General features: G+C 32.2%; 1 protein-coding gene across 1 annotated transcript in view; it reads left to right on the top strand.

Annotated features, from left to right (window-relative positions):
• Positions 1–23,403, top strand: part of LOC129235286 (uncharacterized) — a 115,825-nt gene extending 92,422 nt beyond the window's left edge. The window contains exons 9-14 of the mRNA XM_054869007.1: positions 1,605–1,733; positions 2,700–2,802; positions 12,436–16,902; positions 18,244–18,293; positions 19,835–19,934; positions 22,830–23,403. Of these exons, the coding sequence (XP_054724982.1) occupies positions 1,605–1,733; positions 2,700–2,802; positions 12,436–16,902; positions 18,244–18,293; positions 19,835–19,934; positions 22,830–22,888 (4,908 nt within the window). The 3' untranslated portion in view covers positions 22,889–23,403. The remainder of the gene's footprint in view (positions 1–1,604; positions 1,734–2,699; positions 2,803–12,435; positions 16,903–18,243; positions 18,294–19,834; positions 19,935–22,829) is intronic.
• The last annotated feature ends 2,075 nt before the right edge of the window (positions 23,404–25,478 follow it).

The following is a 25,478-nucleotide window of genomic DNA, read 5'->3' as shown; positions in this document are numbered from 1 at the left end:
AATCAATCGATACTTCAAAAATTGCAGCCATATTTTGTTTTAACTCTCAATTTCCATTTTAAAGTCCCATTAATATATCTTGTACAATTAGTTATTTTTATGATACATAAAAAGTTCATTTTGAGTGATTTGTGCTTGTAATTTTTAATGCAAAATTAATGTTTTCTTTTCCTCCCTTTTAATGCATTCAAAAAAAATTTGCCTTATCTAGGATTTTAGGTAAGACCACTTAAGCAATATTGTTGGAAATACAATGCTTTGAATGATGACAATTTTATTTTATTGAGGTGCTTTACTTTTACTGAGCAGCATGCAGCAACCAGAAAATGCATTATAAAATACTCCATGTCATAAGTTATGTTGTGTCCTCAAAAGGTGCTTCTTACAGTTTGGGAAAAGTGTTTGCTTTCTCATTTTATAATATGTCTGTGAAAAATCCATTGCCCTAAGTTTTGTTTGTTTTATTCATTCCTTGTTGCCTTTAAAAAATCAGCCCTCACAATTTTTATTTTTACCTCTTTTTATCATTTTGTTCAATATGAATTTAGTATCCACCTATTTCAGGGCAAAGTAAAATTCTTTGTTATCTTTTTTTTTTTTTTTTTTTTTTTAAACTCATTTTTAACTTTTATGAAGGTTACCTCTGGTTACGGTATTAGTTTATTGTGTAAATTTGGTTGTCATTTTTACTTTGATTTTATAATTTAATGTAACTTTGGTGTCTGTTATTCTTGTTTGAATTTAACTAATGTTGATTTATTTATGTTGTGACTTTGGAAGGTCAGTGAAAAACGTCTATGTTAAGTTATGTCCAATATTTTTAAGCATTTTATTGCAAATTGAAAAATTAAAAATGTATTAGCTTAAGATTGTTCTGATTGTGCCTTTTTGCTATCTTATTTTTTAGATTTAGAATTTTTACAATTTAACTTCCTTTCAATTTGAGACTGACAATTAATAAAATGACATAGAACAATTAATATTTTGATTCATTTTTGGTAAATTTTGCTTACACTAACTTTGCTAGCTTCATTCTATGCTTTTTTTATATTATCTTTAGGTTATTTTTTTATTTGCTTTTGTTTGCAAACAAAAGCAAATAAATATAGCTTAACTTGTGTTACTGAAAAATTATAATACATTTGCCTGACTCAGTTTTTTAAATTTTCCCATTTCTTTGGTACACTAGTATTTGTAAATGACCCAAGTGGTCAGAGAAGGTGGATAATTAATAGTTCTTCTTTACTTTTAAAAACATTTTTACGCTCCATTATAGAGGGGATTTCTAGCAAGGGGCATAAGGAAAAACAAACCTATTTATTATTACTATGTCTATAGGAATTCAGAAGTGTGTACATTACAATGAATTGGTACTTTTCTCGTTATTAAATCAATTTCTCAATGAGTATTGTTGAATGCCATTAGATTTTTTTTTTTAAAAAAGAAATGAAGTTGTATTAACTTATTATGAAACATTTGATGTTTTTTAATTGTATTTTAATTTAATGAATAAGTGCTTAGCTTACTGTTAAGTTTCCAGAATTTTTCTTTTTAAATAATATTTTTTTAAAATAATTAATTTTAAATAATAATAAACTTTTTAGGAACAATATATTCTTGCTCATAAAGCTATAGCTACCATGTTTGAGCAACAATTGAAAGTTATTGATTGCCATATTTACGAAAATATTGATGAAGATGGAGAACCTCTTATGTGGAAAGAATTATCAATGGTTAGTAGTGAATTTTCTTGTGGTTTACCTTTCCTTTCCATTGATTCTTACTCAAATACTACTGTTTTTATATACTCTTTATTAAATTCATTTCTTAATGAATTTGATGTGTTGCTTTAATATAAGTTATAATGTTTTAAGCATTTGAGTTTGAATATTTTTTAAAATGTTCTGACTCAATGAGTTAGAGTTGTTAATACCTTCTAATAATTTTTATGAATTTTATTTACAAACTTTTTACATTATAATGCATGATGGCCTTCTTATTTATTGTTTTCATCATATTTCATCACATAATTTGTATTTACTATCAGTCTACCAAATTGCAAAATATATTAATTTGCATTGCATGACCAGTTTTTCATTTTTCTAAGATAATGTAAATTTGCTATGAAGTTACAGTAATTGTAGAGAGACTATAATATTTTTTCATTAGTAATGCATTGGATTTTGTACAGATCATCATTTAAAACACACAGGATAGGCACACATTGTTGTTGCACATTGTTCTGTTGAAAATTTCAGTTTTGATCATTTTCCTAAATATTTTGTAAGAGCAATTTCATTTTATGTGAGTGTTTTAATTATCTTTGGATTAAAAATTCAGTTGCATGCATTCGAAGCTGCAATGATATTTAAAGCTTTTGGTGTAAAGTAAATGCTTTTTTTTTTTTTTTTTTTTTTTTTTTTTTTTTTTTTTTTTTAAGTGAACTTTTACCTAGCCTAGATTTTTAGCCTTCAGCTAGCTTTTTTGTAAAGATACAGTATTTATTTAACAGGTATAGTACCGGAAGGTGTTTTATTCAGAAGTGCCATAATTGTATATAAACGCATATTTCAAAACTTTTAGTTGATTATTATTACTTAGCATATTTTTCTTAATTACTTATAAATATATTTAGGTGCAGTTTTAAGACATATGTGTTGTGCATAACTTCTATGTTAATCATTGTTATGCCATTCCAGAACACCAAAAGTCTTCTTAAAGAATGTCCCAAAGAATGGCAAGTGGCACAAGAAAACATGATAAAAACTGGTTCAAAAACTCGTGTTGATTTGGCATCAAAAAGTAAGAAGAAAAATTATTTAAGACTATTTTTTGTGTCAATACTTCAGTTCCAGTCTTTTTTGTTTGTTTTGAACTAGGTTAACTAATGAATCTAGTGATTGAGTATAGTTGGAAAACTCTACAAAAAATGTAGAAATGTATTTTTGGTTATTTGTAAACATCATTTTAGTCATGATGCATGATTTTGCATTTGAAGTGCTGACACTGTTTAATGTGTAAGTGATAAACTGCAAGTTTAAATAAAGAAGAGAATTTCCAGACAATTTCCCATACTCAAGAAAAGTGCTAAAATAATACATCTTACATATTTTAGGTTAAAAAGTATTATTCTATAGCAAAATATGCTAGTTTTAGGATAAAAAGGAAAAAAAAGTAAATAAATAAACATGTTAAATATTTTGTCAAAGTTTAAGAGTTGCTGATTTTTGAGCAATCACGATTGCTTATTGTTCTCATTCGACTGTTTTGATGTTCCTATGATTTTATTTTCCCACCGCCTCCCTCTGCCAGCACCACTGTCGCGTCGACCGGCCTCACAATGCTGCTCCTCTTGCGAAAACCGTCTCCAGGTTGTGTCCATATCCTACACACACATACACACACTCATGCCTTTTCACAGACACAAACACACACTCCTACTCACACACTCATGCCTGCACACAGACACAAACACATATGCCTACATAATATACACGCACACACGAATGCCTACACACACGAATGCCTACACACACGAACGCCTACACACACTCGCGCATACATACACAGCACTGCATGCTCACACATGCATACACACACATGCACCCACACACACAGCACTACATACACAACATGCACACACATGCATACACACACACGCACCCACACACATGCGCATTCATACACACACACGCTTGTGATTGGGAAAAACATAATTTGAATTCAAGATGCCAAAAATTCAAATTAATATTATAATTTTTTTTTTCATTTATTTATTTATTTTTTTAACCAAAAGCAATATGTTGTTTGCAGTTAATGTTGTTCTTTTTTTTTCATACATGCATGGTATGTAACGTTAAACATGCAGTTCTTTCAAATCATTTATAGGCATCCTTTTCTAGGCACAAGAAAACTAGTATGTTGTGGCCATCACGAAACTTTCTTCTATATTTTTCTTTTTTTTTCTGATCCCTCCCCATGATTGACAAGGAAGCAATATTCCCAACAAAAACAAAATTACACATGCAAAAACTTGACGACCATCCCAATGTCTGAATTATTACGAAAGCAAAGCAGAGAGCGAAAATTGAAAGTTATTTTAAAAGCCTTGCTTGAATTAATGACAAATATTTTATTTGTTAACAAACATAAGATGGCAACAGTTAAAAATTTTAAATCATTGAGGTAATATTTCCGATCATTTCCATACAATTAAAATCACGAGAAATACGCAGACGACAATCTATTACGATTTATCTTTCTTATTGTTGCATTAATAAAGCTATTTTTATTCGCAAAAAAAAAAAAAAAAAAAAAAAAAAAAAAAACACCTCTTGGAGCGATTGGCGTCAAAATAGAACCAAAGCCTGTTTACATATGGATTCACATATATTCCAAATTTCAACCAGAACGTAGCATTACTTCTTGAGATAGGGCACTCACAATGGAAAAAAAGAACGGGCAATTGCGCTACCCCCTTTTTAGTTGTTGACACCAAAATAAAATCAGCTCTTATACCCACTAAGGGCTACTTGCGGATACATTTTTCTTTCATTCCGTTCATTATTTCTTGAGATACAGCAGTCACAATTGACGAAAAAAACCCCGTTTGAGTTATTGACACCAAAATTGAATCAGCACTTGTTCCTGTTGATGGCAACATATGGACCAAATTTTGTTTGATTCTGCCAGTTACTTCCTGAGGAATAGCAAGCACGCGTAAGTCAAAAAACGTCCCATTGCTCCACCCCCCTTGGAGGAATTCGCGCCAAAAACAATATGCACAAATTCACATAGGGGCACATATGTGTACCAAATTTCGTTCGATTTCATGCGGTAGTTTTTGCTGTAGAGCGGCCATCTAAAACTGGTCACACACAGACGTGACACACACACACACAGACAGGTAGACATCTTCCAAAAATAGTCGAAATGGACTCAGCACACCTCAAAACGTTCAAATCCTTCGAAATTCGAAAATTTGCACGAATCCAATACTTTCTTCTATATCTTTACTAATATTATAAAGAGAGAGGGCAGATTTTTGTGTGTTTATATATTCAAGGTAATCTCCGGAACAACTGCACCTATTTGAAAAATTCTTTCACTATATGAAAAATGCTTTCTTACTGAGTAACATAGGCTATAACTTTAAAAAATCCGATAAATAGTTCTTTTTTTAATTCAAATTTAGGTCCAAATTTCACGTAAATTGCCTATTATTAGCTATTAAAGGGTTTAAAAATTACTTGCACATATTAATATTGTGTATCATTAAAAAGGATAGAATTTTCTGCATTCTAAATAATTTATTTCAATGCTCTAACTTAATTACGGCGGGAGTAATTTGTGTTTTTAGCTCGAACTTTTTTAGGCTTAGCTGAAATTTAGGCACTACTTTCTTCATTAAATCTATCAATAAAAAGTGAAGGAATTGTCCCACAGTTTTCTTTTTGACAGCATTGGAAAAAGCGAGATTTTTTACTCCAGATCTCTCTCGACCTTTGGTCGAAAAAATTAGCTTCTATCTTCAAAGGAAAAAAAGTTACACGCGTTTTTAAAACAATTTCGAAGTATGTCATTTTGATTCAGGTTGTCAATTATTTTATTTCCGCGTTTCCATGGTTAGGCTTTTTAAATCCATTAGCATCAGATTTCCTAAACTTATTTTTATTTCATGTTTCCATGGTTACGCTTTTAAAATCCATCTTTCGCATTTTAATTTCTTAAAAGTATTTTAATATCTGTCGTCATTGTTTGGAAGAGTAGTTTTGCATGGTGTTTTTTTTCTTTTATTTAAGTTATTCTTTAAGTTATTAAGTTATTCTTTTAATTAATTGTTGAATATATGTCACTTGACACAATTTTTGTTCTCAAGGTAGACCGGGCAAAGCCGGGCATCGCAGCTCTTAATATATAAAGATTTCTAAGCTACTGTTTATGTGATTTTATACATTTTTGTTTGTTTGGCGAAACATTTATTATTCCCAAAGAAGAAACATCCGCTTCTTTCGCAAAAGGGCTGGGTCCCGGTAGCGTGATCGATTGGCACGTTAGGCGCTGAGCAGGGCGTTCAGTCTAGCATTATTGTTTTAAGGCAACCGTTAATGTAATTCATTGTTTTGGCGATTTGTTTTGAAAGAAAAGAAACTTTTGATATGCTTTTATCCGAGTGAAATGTACAACATTTTCTTCTTTTTTTTCTGACGATGATTTTTGAATGTTCCATGGGATGGTTTTTTTTCGTTAGACGGATGGATTATGATAGCGTGGTTGCTGAGCAAGTTTGGCGATAAACAATAGAGCTGCAGAATTATTTTTACATTTGAAAGATATTATTTGATGTCTTTTTTTGTTTTATTTGGCGAAATATTTTAAATTGCAGTAAAAACCGCTTCACTTGCTAAATAGAGTTTTAAAGCAACTGTAAATCTAATTTAATGATTTGACGAAAAGTTTTAAATTCCAAAGAAACTTAAATAGTTTTTTTTTTTGGAAAAGTGTGTACGCATTTTATGCTCAGAAAAACGATCATTTCACATCAGAGGGGGAGGGGGTGTCAATTTTTTTTATTCAACGGACTTACATTAAATTTTTAGCATGGGCATCGCTGTGCGGGTATTGCTAGTATTAGATATAGAAGAAAGTAAAAAGGAATACATAATTTCATCACATCATAGTGTGTATATTTCAATAGTAATATTTTCGCATCTGATTTCACTTTGCCATGTTTATTATTATCTTTTAAAATATTAAAACTCAGTGCCTTCTCCAAATATGGGAGGTTGATACCCCTCAAGCGTATTTCAGACATTGTCCGTACGGCACGTGAGCGACAAATTTCTCTGTTTAAAACCAGTTTTCGGTCGGCGTTGCCATGACAACAAGCCCTATTGCGCGGGACCCGTCAACGTGACGAGAAGCTAAATATCTGACGTCTGTAGATTTGGAAATCACATTTTATTGGTCTCCACAAGATGAGCGAGCTCTCTCTATTGGGTGAGAGTACTGTCATGGACTTTTCGTGCGTTTGCAACATATGAATGCTTCTCCCTTTTCAAAAAACATTTGTCTTTCTGCTTTACTTGGCTAACTAATGTGCTGGCGCTGTCTGCATTACACTTCACCCTGCCTCTGTTTCTAATGGATAAGTACATTTTTCTGTTAAGTATTAAGAATTCTTATGTTCAAAATAGTTTTATGAAGTCTTAACTGTACCCATATTTCATATCCCATTAATTTTCAGCATAATTTTGTTATAATAATTTATGCTTTAGTGAATATTCGCTTTCATAAATTAATTCTGAACCTTGCAACTGTGCTTTGGTTTTACTTGTTCATTAAATGAGAATGGTAATATCACTAACAGAACATTAGAGTGGTGAAAACTGATCAGTGGATTTCTGCTTTTCAAAAATCTCAAAATTTCCCCCTCATTTTTGATTTTGGGTTACATATAAAAGTACAGCTTTTATGTGTTTATGAAATTAAAAGATAAGTTGCTTAAGAAATCTACTGATTCATGCCAGCAGCCCTCTTAGTCCAGGATCTGAAGGGGGTTGAGCATACATGGAAAGGCTGACGCAATATTATTTCTGATTATTGTTACAGGCACGATGGTGATTATGAAACCACATGTCGTCGCCCCCCCTGGGTGGTCGACAAACCCGGGGGAGGGGGGAAAGCAGTGGGGGAGCCGTTTATTAAAATACTCATAACTTGCGAACTATTTGAGATAAAACGCTGAAAAAAGTGGCAATCAACGCAACAAAACAAGGGCTTCATAAAAGCTAAATATGATTATGGACCTATCTTTGTTGGTTTCTGAGTAAAATTCCATTTTTCGCAAACAAGCAAAATTTTTGAATAAAATGCGCAAAACAAACTTTTTTTGACCAAAATAAATTCCAAATCAAAATTTTTTGATTTTTTTTTTCAAATAAAGTCCTAAATATCATTATTCAGTTTGTTAAAACTATTTAAGTACTGTTAACGCGTTGAAAAACAAAATGATAGTAACAAGCTCGAACACTATTCGTAGTATAGTTCAGGATTTGAAGGGGGGTTTTGAGCATGCATGGAAGACCTGACGCAAAATTATTTTTGATTATTGTTACAGGCACTATAGTGATTATGAAAACACATGTCCCCCCCCCCCTCGGCGGTCGACATCCCTGGGGGAGGGGGAAAGCAGTAGGGGGACGCTGTTTACTAAAACACTCATAACTCGCGAACCGTAGGAGGTAAAGCACTAAAAATGTGACAAAAGATGCAACAGAACAAGGGCTTGAAAAACCTATGTATGTTTATAGTTCTATCTTTGTTGATTTATGAGTAAAATTCCTTTTTTTAGCAGCCATGCAAAAATTTTGAATAAAATATGAAAAGCTTTTTTTTCCAAAGATGAGTTCTTTTTTAAAATTATTTAACCGTTTAGGGAATCAATAAAATCTGAAACTTCATCATTCAGTTTGTTTAAAACTACTTAATTATTACCAACGTGAGCGTTAAAAATCGAAATAGAAAATGCAAGCACTACCTAAGTTAACGCATTGAATAAAACGGCAGCATGCTAAGGAGAAAAAAATAGCCTTATTATCCTTATGACGAACTGTTCATTCTTCAGTTTACAAACTTATTCTAATTGCAAAGTATTCAATTATGGCTTTAATTTTGTTATATACTGCTTTAAATTTGAGAGGAACTAGGCCCACAGTAGTTTCAATTCAAATATAATTTTTATTTATTTCTATTAATTTATATTTTCAATTTGCACAAAAGAATATTGCGGGTATTGTTTTGCGGATATTGTTTTTTATAATTTGCCCAACAAAGAACAATGATACAAGAAATAATATGTTCTAAATAAATATAAAAAATGAGAAGCATCTTTGAGCTTTTATGAAAACGAATATAAAAATAAAATTATACGCTAGAGTTCTAAAAAAATTAAATAAAATTAGTAAAATAATGCGTATTAAAAAATAATTGCAGAATATCAATATGCATACATAAAGCATTAATATATCAGAAATTCTGAAAGCTGGATTGTACTCTTTTTTGTTGACTTGTAATTGTTCTGTTGAATCGTTCTCTTCCGAGTATTTTGTAGTTTATGGGTTTTTGCTTTAGTCTTAATAGCACAATATTTACAGCAAGATGAATTATTAATAAACATTTACAAGACTATTTACAGTTCTTGCCTGCGCAGGGTGGAATTAAACTCTCTGGTAACACTGGCTGCATCATAAGGTGTGGGGCTTTATTGTTTTATTTTCATTCAAGTGAAACCCAAACTTGGTTACACCTAAAGGCACTGCTAAGGTACAGGGGAATTGATTCAGTAGTACAGTTGAGGAATACTTTTTAGCACATGTTGGAAAGAATTGCAGGAGCATGGTAGAGAGCTGATATTATATTTATTTCTGATGGAAATGGCAAGAAATTATTGTGTAATGGTTGCATTCGCAAGAAATACTTATTTTCTTGACATTTTTTTTTATAATACAGCTTTTAACAGTTGAAATTCTGAAGCACTCAGATATTGTTTTAATGATAACTCTAGTGTACAAAAAAGTTTCCGACTTTTTTGGTAAAGAGAAAGCATACTTTTTTGTTCCTATTTTACTTGTTGAATCGCAGTCGGAAAATGTATCAAAAGCTTGTAAAACTTTAGATGTTTTTTTCCGTAAGTGCTCCTGAAGATAGATGCCATCCTAAAGCTCTTTTCCTTTCCCCAACACCAGCACATGAAAGGGCAACCTCTGTCCTTTAACAAAGATTGCCAATAAGAATTCATTAGTTTCTGATCTATAAACTATTAGTTACTTTTTCCCCTATTGTGCACTGAATCATATGCAGGAAGATAGAGTCTGTTGCATGCTTCGCCCCAGTTGGACTCGGGCATTTCAGAGAAATTTATTACTTGGCTCTCAGATCTTAAATAATATTCATTTTCGTTTTCAGAGTTACCAGACACCAAAAGCTGATTGGATGCAGGAATGGATATGTTACATATTACGTACTCTAAAATGTACTTTTAAAGGTTTCTTTTTATTTTCAGGAATGGCTATGACACGAAACCACTGGTTTGGTACGTAGTGATTTTTTTTATAAGCGAAGGAGACTTTCCTGAACTTCTGGTTTTCAAGTTATGAAAACGACAGTGAGATGTACCGATCGTGTTTAAGGTTCACTCGTGTTGTTTGACTTTTGGAGAGAAAATTTTATTATTTTTTATTTGGAGACATGCAAAATCTTTGCTGCATTTGAAAGTAGTGTTTGGGACATTATGGACCAGAGTCATTTGATCGATAACTTGAACTAAAATAGGGTGCTTCTTCTAGAGTGTTGCTGCAAGAAGCATCATTTTCAATTACATTCACGAAATCGGATCTCTCCCTTTGCTTCAGTGAACCATTCTGATAAACCTAACCTAGCATTGGGCTTATTGTATGGGAATGATTTTTAGATGTACTAACATCACTTTTGAGCTAATATTTCCCAGGTTAAATGTTTTTTTTTTTTTTGGTTTTCTTTTGCTGTTTTGCAGTCGCTATTGAAGACATTGCCATTGCAGGACTTCTCTGGATAAGAGACTATTCACATTTTCTTTAACGTTCTACTGAAATTTTGATGCTGCTTATGTGGCAATAGCCTCGCTCACTATGTTTTATAACTCAGGTGTAAAATCTGCAGAAAGGGTTATCCTGATAGTTTATCCTTTCCGTAATTACTTCGTACTTGTAAACTTACATGTTTTAATTTTTTAAAAAGTGCCATTGTGACCCATACTAAGCAGCTATAATGCGTTAAAGGTTACATAATTAAGTAAATACTTAACTGGGACATTGTTTTGATAATATTACGAAATAAAACCGCCAAAACAGGAGAGCCACAAAATTTTCTTTGGTTTATGTAGAGTCTTCAAGGTACATTCCGCAAACTTTTTTTTTTTTTTTTTTTTGTGAATTACCTCAAATGCTTTTTGAGCTTGCTTTTATTTCACTTTTCAACGCTTTGATAATAATTAAGTAATTTTCAACAAACTGGATAATAATATTTCAGATTTTATTGGTTCCCTGAACAGTTAAATAATTTTGATAATTTGAAAAAAAAAAAAAATGCGTATTTTATTCAAAATTTTTCTTGTTTGTGAAAAATAGAATTTTACTCAAACTAACAAAGATATGATCATAGTCATATTTAGCTCTTATGAAGCCCTTGTTTTGATGCGTCGATTTCCACTATTTTCAGTGTTTTATTTCAAAAAGTTCGCGAGTTATGAGTGTTTTAGCAAACGGCTCCCCGCACTGCTTTCCCCCCTCCCCCGGGATTGTCGACCACCCAGGAGGACGACGACATGAGGTTTCATAATCACTATAGTGCCTGTGACATTAATCAGAAATAATTTTGCGTCAGGTCTCCATGCATGCTCAAAACCCCCTTCAAATTCGGAACTATACTGCAAATCGTGTTCGAGCTTGCTACTGTCATTTTGTTTTTCGACGCGTTAACAGTACTATAGTACAACTATACAGTTGTATAGTTTTAACAAACTGAATAATGATATTTAGGACTTATTTGAAAAAAAAATCAAACAATTTTGATTTGGAATTTATTTTGGTCAAATAAAAGTTCGTTTTGCGCATTTTATTCAAAAATTTTGCTTGTTTGCAAAAAATGGAATTTTACTCAGAAACCAACAAAGATAGGTCCATAATTATATTTAGATTTTATAAAGCCCTTGTTTTGTTGCGTCGATTGCCACTTTTTTCAGTGTTTTAGCTCAAATAGTTCGCGAGTTATGAGTATTTTAGTAAACGGCTCCCCCATTGCTTTCCCCCCTCCCCCGGGGTTGTCGACCACCCAGGGGGGCGACGACATGTGGTTTCATAATCACCATCGTGCCTGTAGCAATAATCAGAAATAATATTGCGTCAGCCTTTCCATGCATGCTCAACCCCCTTCAGATCCCGGTCTATCTCCCACCTCCTCTCTTTTTAGTTCTGCCTTTGGCTTTCTGTTGCATATAGTAGTAAAAACATTTTTTTTTTAACGTTTGAAAGGAGAAATTAGGACTTTAAAAGTCTGCCTTTTTATTGATCGGCTGTTCTCACACTCTATATGTTTGAATTTGTTACTTGTTTACCTTTTCCTTCTGAGTTTATTTGAATATAATGCATACCTGCCTTCTCTACTGGTTTTTCTGGGAGATTCCTGGATTGTCTATAATGATGTAAGGATCATTTGGTTGCACTAAGAAGGATCATAAGATCCGTATTCTTCCCTAAATAACAATGAAAAATCCGTTGTAATCATGCACTGGATTTTTTAAGCATCTACTGAATTTTTTCCCAGTAGATGTTGGCAGGTATGATAAAGTAAAATAAATGGTTTTGATACATGCTCATTATTTTTATTTTATTTATTTAGTTTTTAAGAGTGCAGACTTCAAACCATCTTCAGAAAAACAGCAGCAAAGTGAACGGAATAGAATTCATCGTGATTATTCAACAGATAATACAACTTCTTCTAAAATTAGTATATCTGATTCATTGATCAGCAGCAAAAATAGTGATAGTAGTTTTTCGCGCAATTCTTATCTATCTGAACAAAATAACGATGAAGCAATACCATTTATTGATGAAGACGAAATATCGTTTAAGCCAAATAGTGGTAGAGCATACTTAAATATACCAAGTTGTGAAAGCATTTCAAAATTAATGGATTGTTTCGATCCTTTTGTTGATCAAATTTCAGTAGGAACAGATGACAGCAGTCCAGATGGCGATACTTCCAATAAACTCTTGGCATTTAATTCTTCGATTAGTTGTGCTGAGTTAAAGAAACACGACAATGAAAAAAATTCCAAAGGAACTCAACTCACGGATTCAAACGACCAGTCAAATTTTCACAAATTTGCTACGCTGAACATTTGCTCAAAAAATAGATATCCCGACATCATAAGTAGTCGTGAAAGTTACCCTCCTTCTTCAAGTAAGGAGAAAGTGCAAAAGAATTTCGACAGTGGCTTTGCACAAAAGAGTGAAAATTCTTCCAATGAAACAAGTATGAAATTAATTGGGAAAGCAACTGTCGTGAGAAGGCCTAGTATTTCAAAACTGAAAGCACTATTTGAAAAATCTACTGCTTGTTCTAGCAAAGCTGTTGGTGAGGTCACCAAGCGATCTCTGTTTCGACACAACTCTCATTGTGTCTCTCGTGCTGGATCTGCTCCTCCTTCGTTGAACTGCATGAATGAAAATGCAGATGTTGAACGAGATTCAATATTAATGATGGTGACCAGAAAGTTTCGATCATCCTCTGTAAGATCAGAACGTGAGGTGAACTCGAAACAAACTGAAAAGTGTATAAACAAAAAATCAGCTTCCGGAGCTTTGAACAATTTTAAGGACAGTATATGTTCTTTGTCAAGAAATATGTCTCTAAGCTTTAACAAAACGTTCAAAAGTTCGTCTTCTAAAGCAAAAGTTGATGATACTTTCAGCAAAGTACCAGTGAGTAGGACTCAGTCTCATGTTAAAAATGTAAACCCTTCCAAAATACTTGAAACTCAAACAAAAGGAAAATCAACTTGGTACGATAAATCATCTTTACCACGTGCTGTTGCAATAGTTAAACCTACTGAGAAGATTCCTGCTCCTCCTGCTGTCTTGGTAAAGTATAAAACTCTTAAACAAGATGATGAAAAAGTCGAATGTAAAGAACCTTCAAACCCTGTCATTTATAAGGATGACAAGAATGTGTCTGGAGCTGGAAGTTTGATTGCAAGTTCAAACAAAGATACAGCTTTAATTGCTAAAACTGAAGAGCCTCATTTAAATGCATTGAATGAGAACAAAACTTCTGATGTTAGTAATTTCACTAATCTAAAATATTACTCAAAAAATTTTTCCTACAAAAGTGCTCCTTTCTTTCAAACTGCAACACCTTGGAAAAAGCTCAGTACTAAAAGTCCTCTTAGCAGTCCGACTAGTCCCAAGCATGCCAGTGAATTTTATTTAGATTCTAATATTGAAATTAGCAACTCAACCTTTTATGCAGGGATTGCAGAACCAGCCCAAAATGAACCACTATCTGTTTCAGAGGAAAAAATCACAAATATATCAAAATGTCCTGTTCCTGAAGAAATCATTCAGCTCCAAGATATAAAGCAAACATTTTGGCCACCAAGCACTTTACTTTCTGCCGAATCATCAAATCCTGAATCAATTAAAACTTCTAAATCTGTTCTAAGTGAACCTAATCATACAGGGAAAACTGTTGATGGAACAAGTTCTGAAAATTCCTTGAATACGAAATGTTTGAAATTTCAAAATGATCAAGAAAGTAACTCAGCAGCAGTCGAAGAAAGAGTTTTACCAGAAAGAGAAACTTTCTCTCAACCTAGTAATCTATTGAATAAAGATCCCACTTTAAGTCAGGATGACCAAAATATGTTAATTACTCAAGCATCTGCTCACAAAGAAAATAATCTTGGTGATAAAAATCAAAGCGTAAAAGAAAGAAAAGATTTAGCTTTACTAGAAAATGTGATCACAAATTCAAGTATTCAACAATCCTGTAAAGAAGAAAAACTTACAGTTCATTGTGACACACCTCCTGCTATACCTAAGAAAATGATAATTGGAAAAAATAAACTCTCAGAATTTTCAAACTCTACAGTTGACTTGAAAGAAAAATTGACAAGCGCAACCAGGAATGAACTGTCACCTAAACTGAACAACGAAAATGCATTTGTTAACAATGAACGTACAGTAAAATCTGAGGACCCAGTATGTAGCTCAACAGATGAAAAGAATGATGTATATATAAATCTTAATATGAAAGCAGTGAAGAACATTGAACAAATAGAAAATACATTATGTAAAAATCCTCGTGGTGCAATTATTGATTTGACATCTCGTGAATCTTACTCTATGGAAGAAGATTTGGCTCTTGCAGTCAAACAACTGACAGAATCTGGTGAAAACACTAAGCCATTTTCTAAGACCAGTTCTAAATATCCAGGCTATGAAGTTATCTGGCCTGAAAAGGAGCATTTAAGGACAGCTAGTTGCAGATCAAACAAAGAAAGATCTGACACAATGCAAGGAAATCTATCAAAAGAAAGCAAAACTGGCGTATGCTACAGCCCTCCTCTTAGACGGAGCATTAACTCGAGTTTTTCATTGTCAAAGTCGCAATCTTGTGACAGATTAGATTGGCTCAAATCTAATAGAATTCCGGCCCTTGAAAACATGAAAGATCAAGTATCAACACCTGAAAAAAAACTCGTTAATAAAGCAGTTGTTGAATTTAGCACTCTTTTAAATCAGTTGACTACTAGAACATTGTCAGAAGATGTGAATGTTAAACCTGTTTCCAAACCAGATTCTCATAACGGACAGGATTCCATTCAAAATGATACAGACCGTGAAGTTTTTAATGCCAGAAGAAATGAAATGGATCTCTCTATGACCAGTTCTGTGACTTTAGTTGCTAAATCTTGTGTATCTGGTACTTCTCCTACTGAAGAAGAAATAGTGTTTCACTTTCCCCCACCACCTCGTGTTCCTCCTCCACCTGATGTTCACTCAAGTGTTGAAAGTTTTAACGTTTCTTACAAAAATGGTTCACTAGTTGTGACAGAGAAAATGAAGTGTGAAACCAAATGTGAACCTAAAAAAGAAACCAATATTTCAACCAATGACAAAATCAATGAAACTTTTCCAACTCCAGCACCTCGTAGAAGTAAACAGGGTGCTAATAATCTCAAAAAATCTGCTTCATATACAAACATATGTGCTCCATTTGTTAAAACAGGTTATGAAAACATATTTTTAGAAAAATATCAGACATTATCTCGTTTAGAAATTAAATCTAATGAGGTGAACAATGGAGCCTCTCTTGAATCTTCAGTGCCAAAAGAGAAATCTTCTCTTAAAAATTCTGAACTATTTCACAGTAAATGGCCAAGTTATGTGAATACTGATGTCATGCAAAGTCACAGAGGGACTGCTGAAACTGTACCTAATAAATTGTTAGGATTTAATGATTTAAATGAAAATAGACAAATGAGAAGCAAAGAGACTGTTTTAAAAGTAAATCAATTTAGTAATCAATCAAACCTATTTCAAATTAGTCCAGCAAAGTGTAAAGATATGAATGACTCTGAAGTTGGACGTAAATTTCTTCCATCTAAAAAAAGTGAACGTGCTCCACTACCTCCAAATTTCAAACCAGATGAACTGAATTCAGATGAAAGGAGGCTTAGCAAATTAGACAGTACTCCTTCCAAGAAACTCCCATCAAGGAAGCTTGAAAAAGCGCCTCCTCCTCCATTATTGCAGAAAAGCTCATCACCAACAAACTTATCCAAATTAAACGTACAAATCCCCTCTTTTAACACACACTTCCCAGCTTCTAATACTATAAGTCATGAATCCAAACTTCCTGCAGTGCGAGAAAACATACCTAATGTTGATTGCTCTAAAATGGAGGAAAGGAAAAAGAGGTTTATGCAATTAAAAGAAAACTTTTCAGGTCGCGGATTATCTCATTCACAGTCTGATGTTAGTGTATACCTTGCTCTAAAAGAGCGTAGAGCTCTTTCCTCAAAAAAAGAATTCATTGCATACAATCAAAGTGTCAAATACAAAACGCCAAAACCAATTCAAGATGCTAATAATACAAGCAGTGACAGTGATAGTAGTTATGAGAAAATTACTCAAGCAAAACCCAGTTTGGACTGTTTAAACATAAGTCAAGAAATCAATCCAGAAGAACAAAATGTAGCTGTTGACAGCAGGTATGGAAATGATGTTCCAGTTGCACCCCCTAGATCAAAACGGCGTTCCACTATTGACCTTCAATATGCTAAAGTTAAGCCTAAACATGGTATGTATGAATTCTAATCTTAACCCAATTAAGCAAAATTTATTTCCTCTTGTTCACTGTATATAACACACATATAAACCTATTATTTGCAATTGGGGTTAGTGAGAAGCAAAGGGATTTAAGTTGACATTTTCAAGTTTTGAGTAAAACGAGTTCAAAAATAAGGAGTTGGGGTTGCTAAGAGCCAAGTCGGGCAACTGTCAGTTTGGTAGCCAGGCCTCTCTTGCCATAAAACTTTTCAACTTTATACTATTCTGATTTCGAGTTGGACCCTATATCTCTAGTTTCCAACTAGGCTGACATGACCTCTCACAGGCCCTGAAAAAGGAATATTTTTTTTAACAAAAGCCCACATTTTCAAAGCATTCTTTGTGGCTTACAGGTACACATTGTTCAATAAAAAAGATGTAAACATAGAGGTTAATCTTCTAACCCTGAAACTCATTGTGCAATTAATTGTGAATTTTGTGCTTTATTATTTATTTTTTAAGTTTTTATTGTAGCATAGCATTCATATTTAATATTTAAGGTGAAGTATTGAAACTGTATGTAATTCTTTCAGTTCTCTCAGTCGGTCTGAGAAAGCATTTCATGAAATGTAATGGAATTTACAGTACTCAACAAAGATGCGAATTAAGTTTCTTCTTTCTTTTAAAGAGCCAAAGCTTAGTTTATGGTTGGTATTTAAAATTTTAGGAAGATCAATGGTATCTTGAAGAAAAACTAATTATTTTCATGCCTTTTTAACGAATCAAGCCTGACTCATCTTCAGCATCATTAATTTTCTGCTAACTATCACAGAAGTCATTCACTATTTCAGTGTCATACCTAGTGTGGGTGACACCAAGGGTGGTAATTGGTACTGTCACTCCCCACTAGGAGTGTTCCCATAGTGTATACTCCATATACAGTCGGATCCCAAATTACGCGAGGGATGCGTTCTAAGACTCCTCATGTAAGTTGAAATTTCATGCAAATTTGGAACGTCCTTGAGTGCTCCTTTAAAAAAATTTCAACTATGTGTGCGAGCTTCAAGTGTGACCGTATTAATGTGAAGTGTATTGACAAAATACGTGGAGAAATGGATCCATTAAACCCTCCAAATATATCAGGATTTTTTTTACAAAAACGTGACTTATATTGTTTCTCTTCAACTTAATCTTTTTTATTCTTTCTTTTTATTTTTTTAAAAAGTTTCTTTTAAATAAAATTATTACAGTCTGTGAAATTAATTTATTTAAAGGTGTATTTAAATTAATAAAAGCATTTATATTATCTTAAGTTTGTTGTATTATGCTTTAACTCAGTACCTTTTTCATGAAACTATTTTCATTTATCCAGCTTCTCATCTACAAGGAACAAATGCTGCTCGGGAAGATATTCTAAAGAAGGTAATTCATTCTATGTTTCTGTTAAATATAGGAACAATATATTTAACAGAAACAATTTAAATGAAATTAAAAATGCAAGATTTCAAGGTGAAGGATATTAGTGCATTATCAGACAAAGTCATACTTATAATACATTTAACTTTGAAATCTTGACATTTTGTAGAGAAAAAAGTTTTGTATTAATCTATTTCTTTTGTGTTATTCAAGTAGAAAGTTACGAATGTGAACCTACAACTTTGTTTTTAACTAATAATATAACAGAAGTAGCAATACAATTTTTAAAAAGAAATAAAAAAATAATCTAAGGATAGAGTGCATAAACAAAATTATTGTATGAAAGCAATCAGCTGTTTATATCTTTGAAGTCAGTAACACAGAATCTTTTTCAAGTACAACATGTGCCGAGCATTTATTATATGTAAACCTCAAATCATTTCCATCACTATATCCAGAGTTCAATAATTATTTCACATTTAAATTATTTATGATCTTTATTTAATTGTGATTAATTTGCAATGTCTATAGCGTAAGAATTGTCAAAAACCAAACTCTGCTGAAGAATTTGTGATATCATGTTGCAAGTTATGCTACCTGATTATGGAATTAACAGAAATTTTCTCTTTACATTGTATGTTAAATGGGTATCTTTTGCGTCAATTTGATTTTTTTTTTTTTTTATGGTTTTAAAGCAGAAATTAATTACATTAGCAAAATTTTTTTAAATGAATTTTTATAAACTTTTCTTCTGTGTTGTAACATTTTACAGAGGCAATATATAATGGATTTGTTCTCCATTTGTGCATTGATCTAGTTTTCAGTTAGGGGTTTTTTTTTTTTTTTTTTTTTTTTTTTGCTTTTAAAAACAATATTTTAGCTCTCAATCACAACCAACAAAAATATTGAATGAACAAGCAATAATTTAATTTATATTTAACTTGATTTTACTAGCCTTCTATTATGAGTTATTCAACACGCATTAGTTTCCAGTTCTTTTGTCAATTTAAAACCATAGGTCATTGTTTGAAGCTTTTTACATTGCAGGCTGATATTGAAATTATTTAATAGGGTATTTTAGTGTATGGAGTAGTTTGTTTTAAATGTATTTGGTTGTTACATGTGATGGGGTCAACAATTTCTAAAAAAATTTCTAAGAAATTGACAGGCATCCTAGCTTAGCCGAGATCATTCCCTTTACAATTTTTATTCTTTTAATCAAATATTTATGACATTGGTTTTTTGTTCATGCTTGTATACTACTGTGCTGTGGGAAGGTTAAGTGAAGTAACTGCAAAATTTTTATTTAATTTTTTGCATATTTGTCATCTATTAAACTTTAGCTTTATAGTAAAACCTTCCTTCATTCTGAAAATAAAGCATGAAAAAAACATCAACTTTCAATGTTTCCCTATTGTTTGTATGGAATCCAAAATGAGTTTCTTCAACTATCTCAAAACCTCATTACTGCAGATACTGCACTTTACCTTCACGTAGCAGTGTTATAATTCAAAGGAAAAAAAATTATAAATTGAAATTATTTCTAGAATTCTGAAGCGAAAGTGGTGCTTAAACAAGAGGTGCCTCCTACAGTCCCTTTGAAAACTAAAGATGTATATAAAGTTCCTGGTGAACTTTTAGTCATAGGTAAGATTATTTAGAATAGTAAATTCACCATTGAAACATTTTGTGAAAATGTAACATATCTACCATATAACATTGTATATTTAGATTTTATCACATATCCTTTTTTAAAACTGCAATGTAGTACCTTGTTCAACTGAAATACTTAACATCAGCGTTTCTTAACCTTTTTTGTCCCATGGACTAATAAATTTTGTAGACTGGTATTGCTTTTTTTCTTAAATTCTTTATGATATTGAAAAAGTAATAAATAAGGAACTTTTTTACAATAATTAATTAAAAGCTGTATTTAAATTTTAAAAATACTACTGTTCTTATCTTACAGTAAATCAATCTTTGAAAAACTATCATAAAGAAAATTACATAATCCAGTTCAGCCCTAACGCAGCCATAATTCCCCTTGGGGGGTGGGGAGGGGATCATAAGAGTCCTTACCTGTATAGAAACTGCCATATTTGCAGGTAGTACAGTCAAATCATTTTTTAACAAAGGTTAAGAGGCCGGAACAATTATTTCGCTGTTACAAAATTTCCTTGACCGATATTACGAATGTTGACGTTGTTCCTATGAAAATTGAGTTTAGAATTGTCAAAGTCTCCACTAAAACAAGGTTTGTCTTGACTGTAGGTATTTTTTGTAAATTTTGTTATCATTAGGAAGGATATTCCCTCATACAGGGTTCGTACACTTCTTCAAAACTCCTAAAATACTCCTTCATTTAGAAAAAATTTTTGAAGGGATCTTCAAACTCCTTCTTTTTTAGTTCAAGACTACATAATCATCCTCTAAGATAGTAACTTAAAATACTTTGATTGACAACTTAACTTTGTCACAAGGGCAATTGTATAAGTGCAATTTTAATGTAGTAATTTCATACATTTATTTTTTTCACAAAGATGTAATTTACAAATTGATCGAAGAAGTCATTAAAGTTGAAGGTGAAAATATTATTAGATGACTGAGACATTTCACTAGTAAAGTAAAGCATGCTTAAATAATGCTTGGCTATTTTTTCAAGTTTTATGATCATTGTTTTTCCCTCCACCACACTCTCAGCAGCAAGTCAGGTTGTCTAATTATTGTATAAACTAGAAAGCCCCCTGTTAAGGTATGACAGGGGAAAATTGCTTCAACATTTGAACAAAGCAATTGCCTGTTTGGTGATACAGTGAAAGCTGGTTAATTGAATGGGTGGTTTATTGAGTCGACCGCTTTAATGAATCAAATCTTCTAAATCAGAATAAAATCCAGCTTTATTAAATTAGCCGCTTTATTGACTCAGCCACTTTATGGAATCAAAACAGTTTAGAACAAACGTCATTCATCTAAGCGGCGGCTACTGTATTTTGGTAGTGGAAATTTTAACCCTAAACTACAGTAGATAGCGTTAATAGTTGACCATTTTTTCATTTTTTTCACTCTCATAAAATGACAGTCTTACCGGTTAAACAGTTACGTGACTGGATCCAGTTCAGCCTTGTCAAAATAAAGCATTTCCCTCCACGTCAAACATTACCGAAAAATATTATCAAATTAACATGCTGTATGACGTCAGGAGGGTTACTCAACCATTCGCTATTATACAGGATGTTCCGTTTTAACCCGCAAGACCTTTATTTTTGCAACCGTTAGTCCTAGACCCATACTTCCAATTGCAAAAATTTTCAAAATCAAGTGCTGAGCCAAGATATTGAACATTTGAAGTAAAAATAAAAATGAGTCAAAAAATACAAAATTTAACTTTTCATACGTGCCCTAGGTCCCCTAACTAATATTTAGAGAAATAATATCCATTGAAAACTATTACTGACACAAAAAACTTGACACTTGTGTGACAAAACTCAAGGAGATATTCAAGTTTAAAGTTTTTAGGGACCATAAAGAAGATGAGATTGGAACTTAGCACCCTTTCAGAAGAATGACTGGTTGTCAAAGTTAAAAAACCAAGTATTTATATTTTTCATTGCTATTCAAATATAGATGCAAAAGTTATGCCATGATACGCAAAAAACACACTACAAAGCCTCGAACAATTTGAAAAACCACTCTGTGCACGCATATAATTTTAAACCCTTGTAAACCACTATATTTTACCCCAAAAGGTGCTATTGATGGCGAGTGAAAAGTGGTGTAAGACACTAAACGCTGCATTTCACATCTCGGTGAATATTGGTCGTACTAATGTCGAACTTTTTGTGTTGTAATTATTTTTCAATGAAGAATATTTCCCTAAATATAAGTTGTAGCACCTGGGGCCCGTATAAAAAGTTACATTTTGTATTTTTTGACTTATTTTTATTTTCATTGAAATCTTTCAATATCTTAACTCAGCATCTGGTTTTGAACATTTTTGTAATTGGAAGTACACATCTAGGACTAATAGTTGAGATAATAACGATCTTGTAGGTTAAAAAGGAACACCCTGTATATGAGGATATTTAAAAATACATAGGTAGATGTACTTTATTAAGTGGTTGTGTTAAAAGAACAATTCTTTAGTAAATTGCAATTATGATATTGTAAAAAGGGTCATCCACAAGTGATGTCATGTCTTGAGGAGTTGAGGGGAAGACGGGTTTATGAAATTGAGACAAGGGGAAAAGAGGGTGACAAAATGCACATCACACAGTTATAGTAACAATATGTTAATAAAAAATGTGTGGAAGAGGAGTTAGATCAGGTGAAGTGTGATAAAGAGAGAAGGGGGTCAAATGCGTTGAAAAAAAGTGTGACATTATTCAATGACAGCTCATTAGTACTCCTTCAAAATATCATTTCATTTCTGAAATTGAGTACAAACCCTGCTTATAACTGATATAACTTGTACCTGCATATAAATGATGTTTCTGTGTGTATGCATTTTTTTTCAATCTAAGTAAATTGTGTTTCATTTTTCAGGATCTAACGAAGCACCTAAAACCAAGACCACAACTTCAAAAATAAATTCAGATTCATAGCATCGTGTCACAGAATGGAAATATATGTACTTAATTTATTTGTTTTTTTACTTTTATTGCATTTTATGAAGCATTTTTGTCTATCTACGCCTTGTTTCTCCTGGTGATAAAATGCCCCCTGTGATTCTCGATATATTACTTATATTAAATTGCTCAGTCAGATCTGACAGTAACATTTTGTTGCATTTAAAACGATCAATATTTTTGTCAAATTTTAATATTTCATGAATCTTGTACAAATAAAAGACTTGAAAGCAAGTTTTGTAATTGACTTTCTGCTATGACATTCATTTTTTGTGTAGTATAGCACAAAATAAATGACCTTGTGGGGGAAAATACCTATTATTGCATTTATTAAGATTTCTTTATAATTCAGCCTTTATTTAAATCGTAATATCTATTTTTAAGATATGTATTGAACAGAGATTTAATGCTGTATTGTCAGTCTGTGATAAAAATGTTTAAATGTCTTATTACAATTTATTTGAATTCCTTCAGCATTTTTGTAACTTCACATTTTGTAATAAATAATTTATTTTTCAACTATCTGTTTCATTTCATGACAGTAATAGGTAAGGTCGGCAATTTAAGTTTTAAGATATTGAGTTAATATAATAATTATAAATTGGCATGAAAGTATACCAATTATTTTTTCTGTTTTGTAGTTAAAAGGCAATTGTATCAAAGTTTTAATTTTTTCAGGTCTCATTGTAGTTACACTTTAAATCTTTAAGTCATTGTATATACACTCGTATATTGGTTGACTGACATCAATTTAAAAAATTTACTGGGTTTTAAGAAGAATTAATATATGTGTTAAATTAATTCTAATCTTTATTCAGTACTTAACATATACTTCCAGCATTCTTCCCCAGAAGAAGTTGACTATATTATAATCAAAAAATATAATCATATAGTATTTTTAAAAAAACAAAGCAACATTGACTGCTAATTTAATACCTCCTTTTTTGTATTCAATTTACAACGTACCCACATGTCCAGGGAAAGCAGTAACCACAGTTATACGATCATAGAAAATTGAAACTGCTCCAAATACTGTCAGCCCTGCTTAATTGGCTAACGGATAAACGAATACCCCGCTTATACGAATAAAACCTCGGAACCAAATATTTCCCTATAGACGCAATGTTAAAGATTCCCCACTGAATCAAATATTTTACCTGATAAACGATTAATACTGATCAGCATTCGCAAAAAAAGGTTTCTGAATTTTTTTTTTTAAAATAAGTTAGAAATAAATTAAGTAAGAAAAATTGACATAAAAATGCAAAGTAATATTTTTTTTTCAACAACGGGAGAGAAAAAAAACGTGCATATTCCATCAAAACATTTCCACTGTTCTATCAAATTTCTTCTGTCTTAGCCATTACAAAAAAAAAAAGAAAAAGATAGCTCAGTCGAGAATTAAATAACACAAAGAAATATACACATTTTAAATGTAAAACATGGTAAACAAGGAGGGGGGAAAGGGAGTCAGAAAATGTGTTCCCTAAAGACCTTGAACAAGCCATCGCTTTTTCAAAAAACGTGGTGAAAAAAGAGGGTAAAAGAAAGATTTTGTAGCTCAAGTTGCAAGTTACTTTTTATAGTTTTCATATGTTCTTGAAATTAATTATGAAACTATTTTTTCCTTTATTTATCTTATTTCAACAACTTTTTACCAATAATATACCTATATTATTCCCTTTATATACTAGCTATTGATATATTATTATTATCTTTTAAGACAAATGTTGTCAATTTAGAAAGGTAAATAAATTGTCTCCGCTTAATCAAATAATATTTCTTAGAACCGACGATCTTTGATTAGGCGGAACCGACAGTACCTTTATTGCTAAAGGGCAAATCTCGAAGTGTAGTTAGACTGACTCTTTTACCTTAAAATCAGTCAGTCCCCCGCACTAGCATAGTTGTGGACTTTGAGAAAAAGCAACTGACTTTGACTCTTGAAATTTTAGACCTTCGACTCTCGATTCAGATTCCTTTACCCCAAAATCAATACAAGCACTTTGACTCCGACTCCACAGCCTTGGTCTCAACAATATGCTTTTGTGAACTGTTGAGAGCAAATGTGGTGTAAGTAAAACAAGATTTTTAGTAATTGAATGGCTGTTTTTGCAGGAAACACAACTGTTGTTCTGTTTTAAATTTACTGTCTATCAACAAATGTTTAAACTTTGACTTGTACCACTTTTATGTGTAGTAGAATGAGGTTAAACCTAGGGTTGTGGAGTTGGAAACAAGATAATTTTGAGGTAAAGAATCCTGAAAAGCCTGAATTTAAAGTTGAAGCTTTCAAATTACATGGGGTAGAATTGGTCATTTTCCCTCCAAGTCCTTAACTATTCCAGGACTGCAAAGTAAGAGTCAAAGTCTGACTGATTTTGGATCAAAGAATCTGAAATTTCAGGAGTTGCAGTCTGTCATTTTCCCCCAAGTCAGCAGCCCTGCTTTTGAAATACACATGCTTAAAAAAAAGTACTCTTTTCAAACACTATCTATTGTTATATCCCAGACTTTCTAACAGCGCTAAAATTCCTTTTCCTACAGAAAGAATTGTATAACATAA

Source organism: Uloborus diversus, chromosome 2, assembly GCF_026930045.1.
Source record: "Uloborus diversus isolate 005 chromosome 2, Udiv.v.3.1, whole genome shotgun sequence".
NCBI lineage: Eukaryota > Metazoa > Arthropoda > Arachnida > Araneae > Uloboridae > Uloborus > Uloborus diversus.
This window is presented reverse-complemented; position numbering and strand designations above follow the sequence as displayed.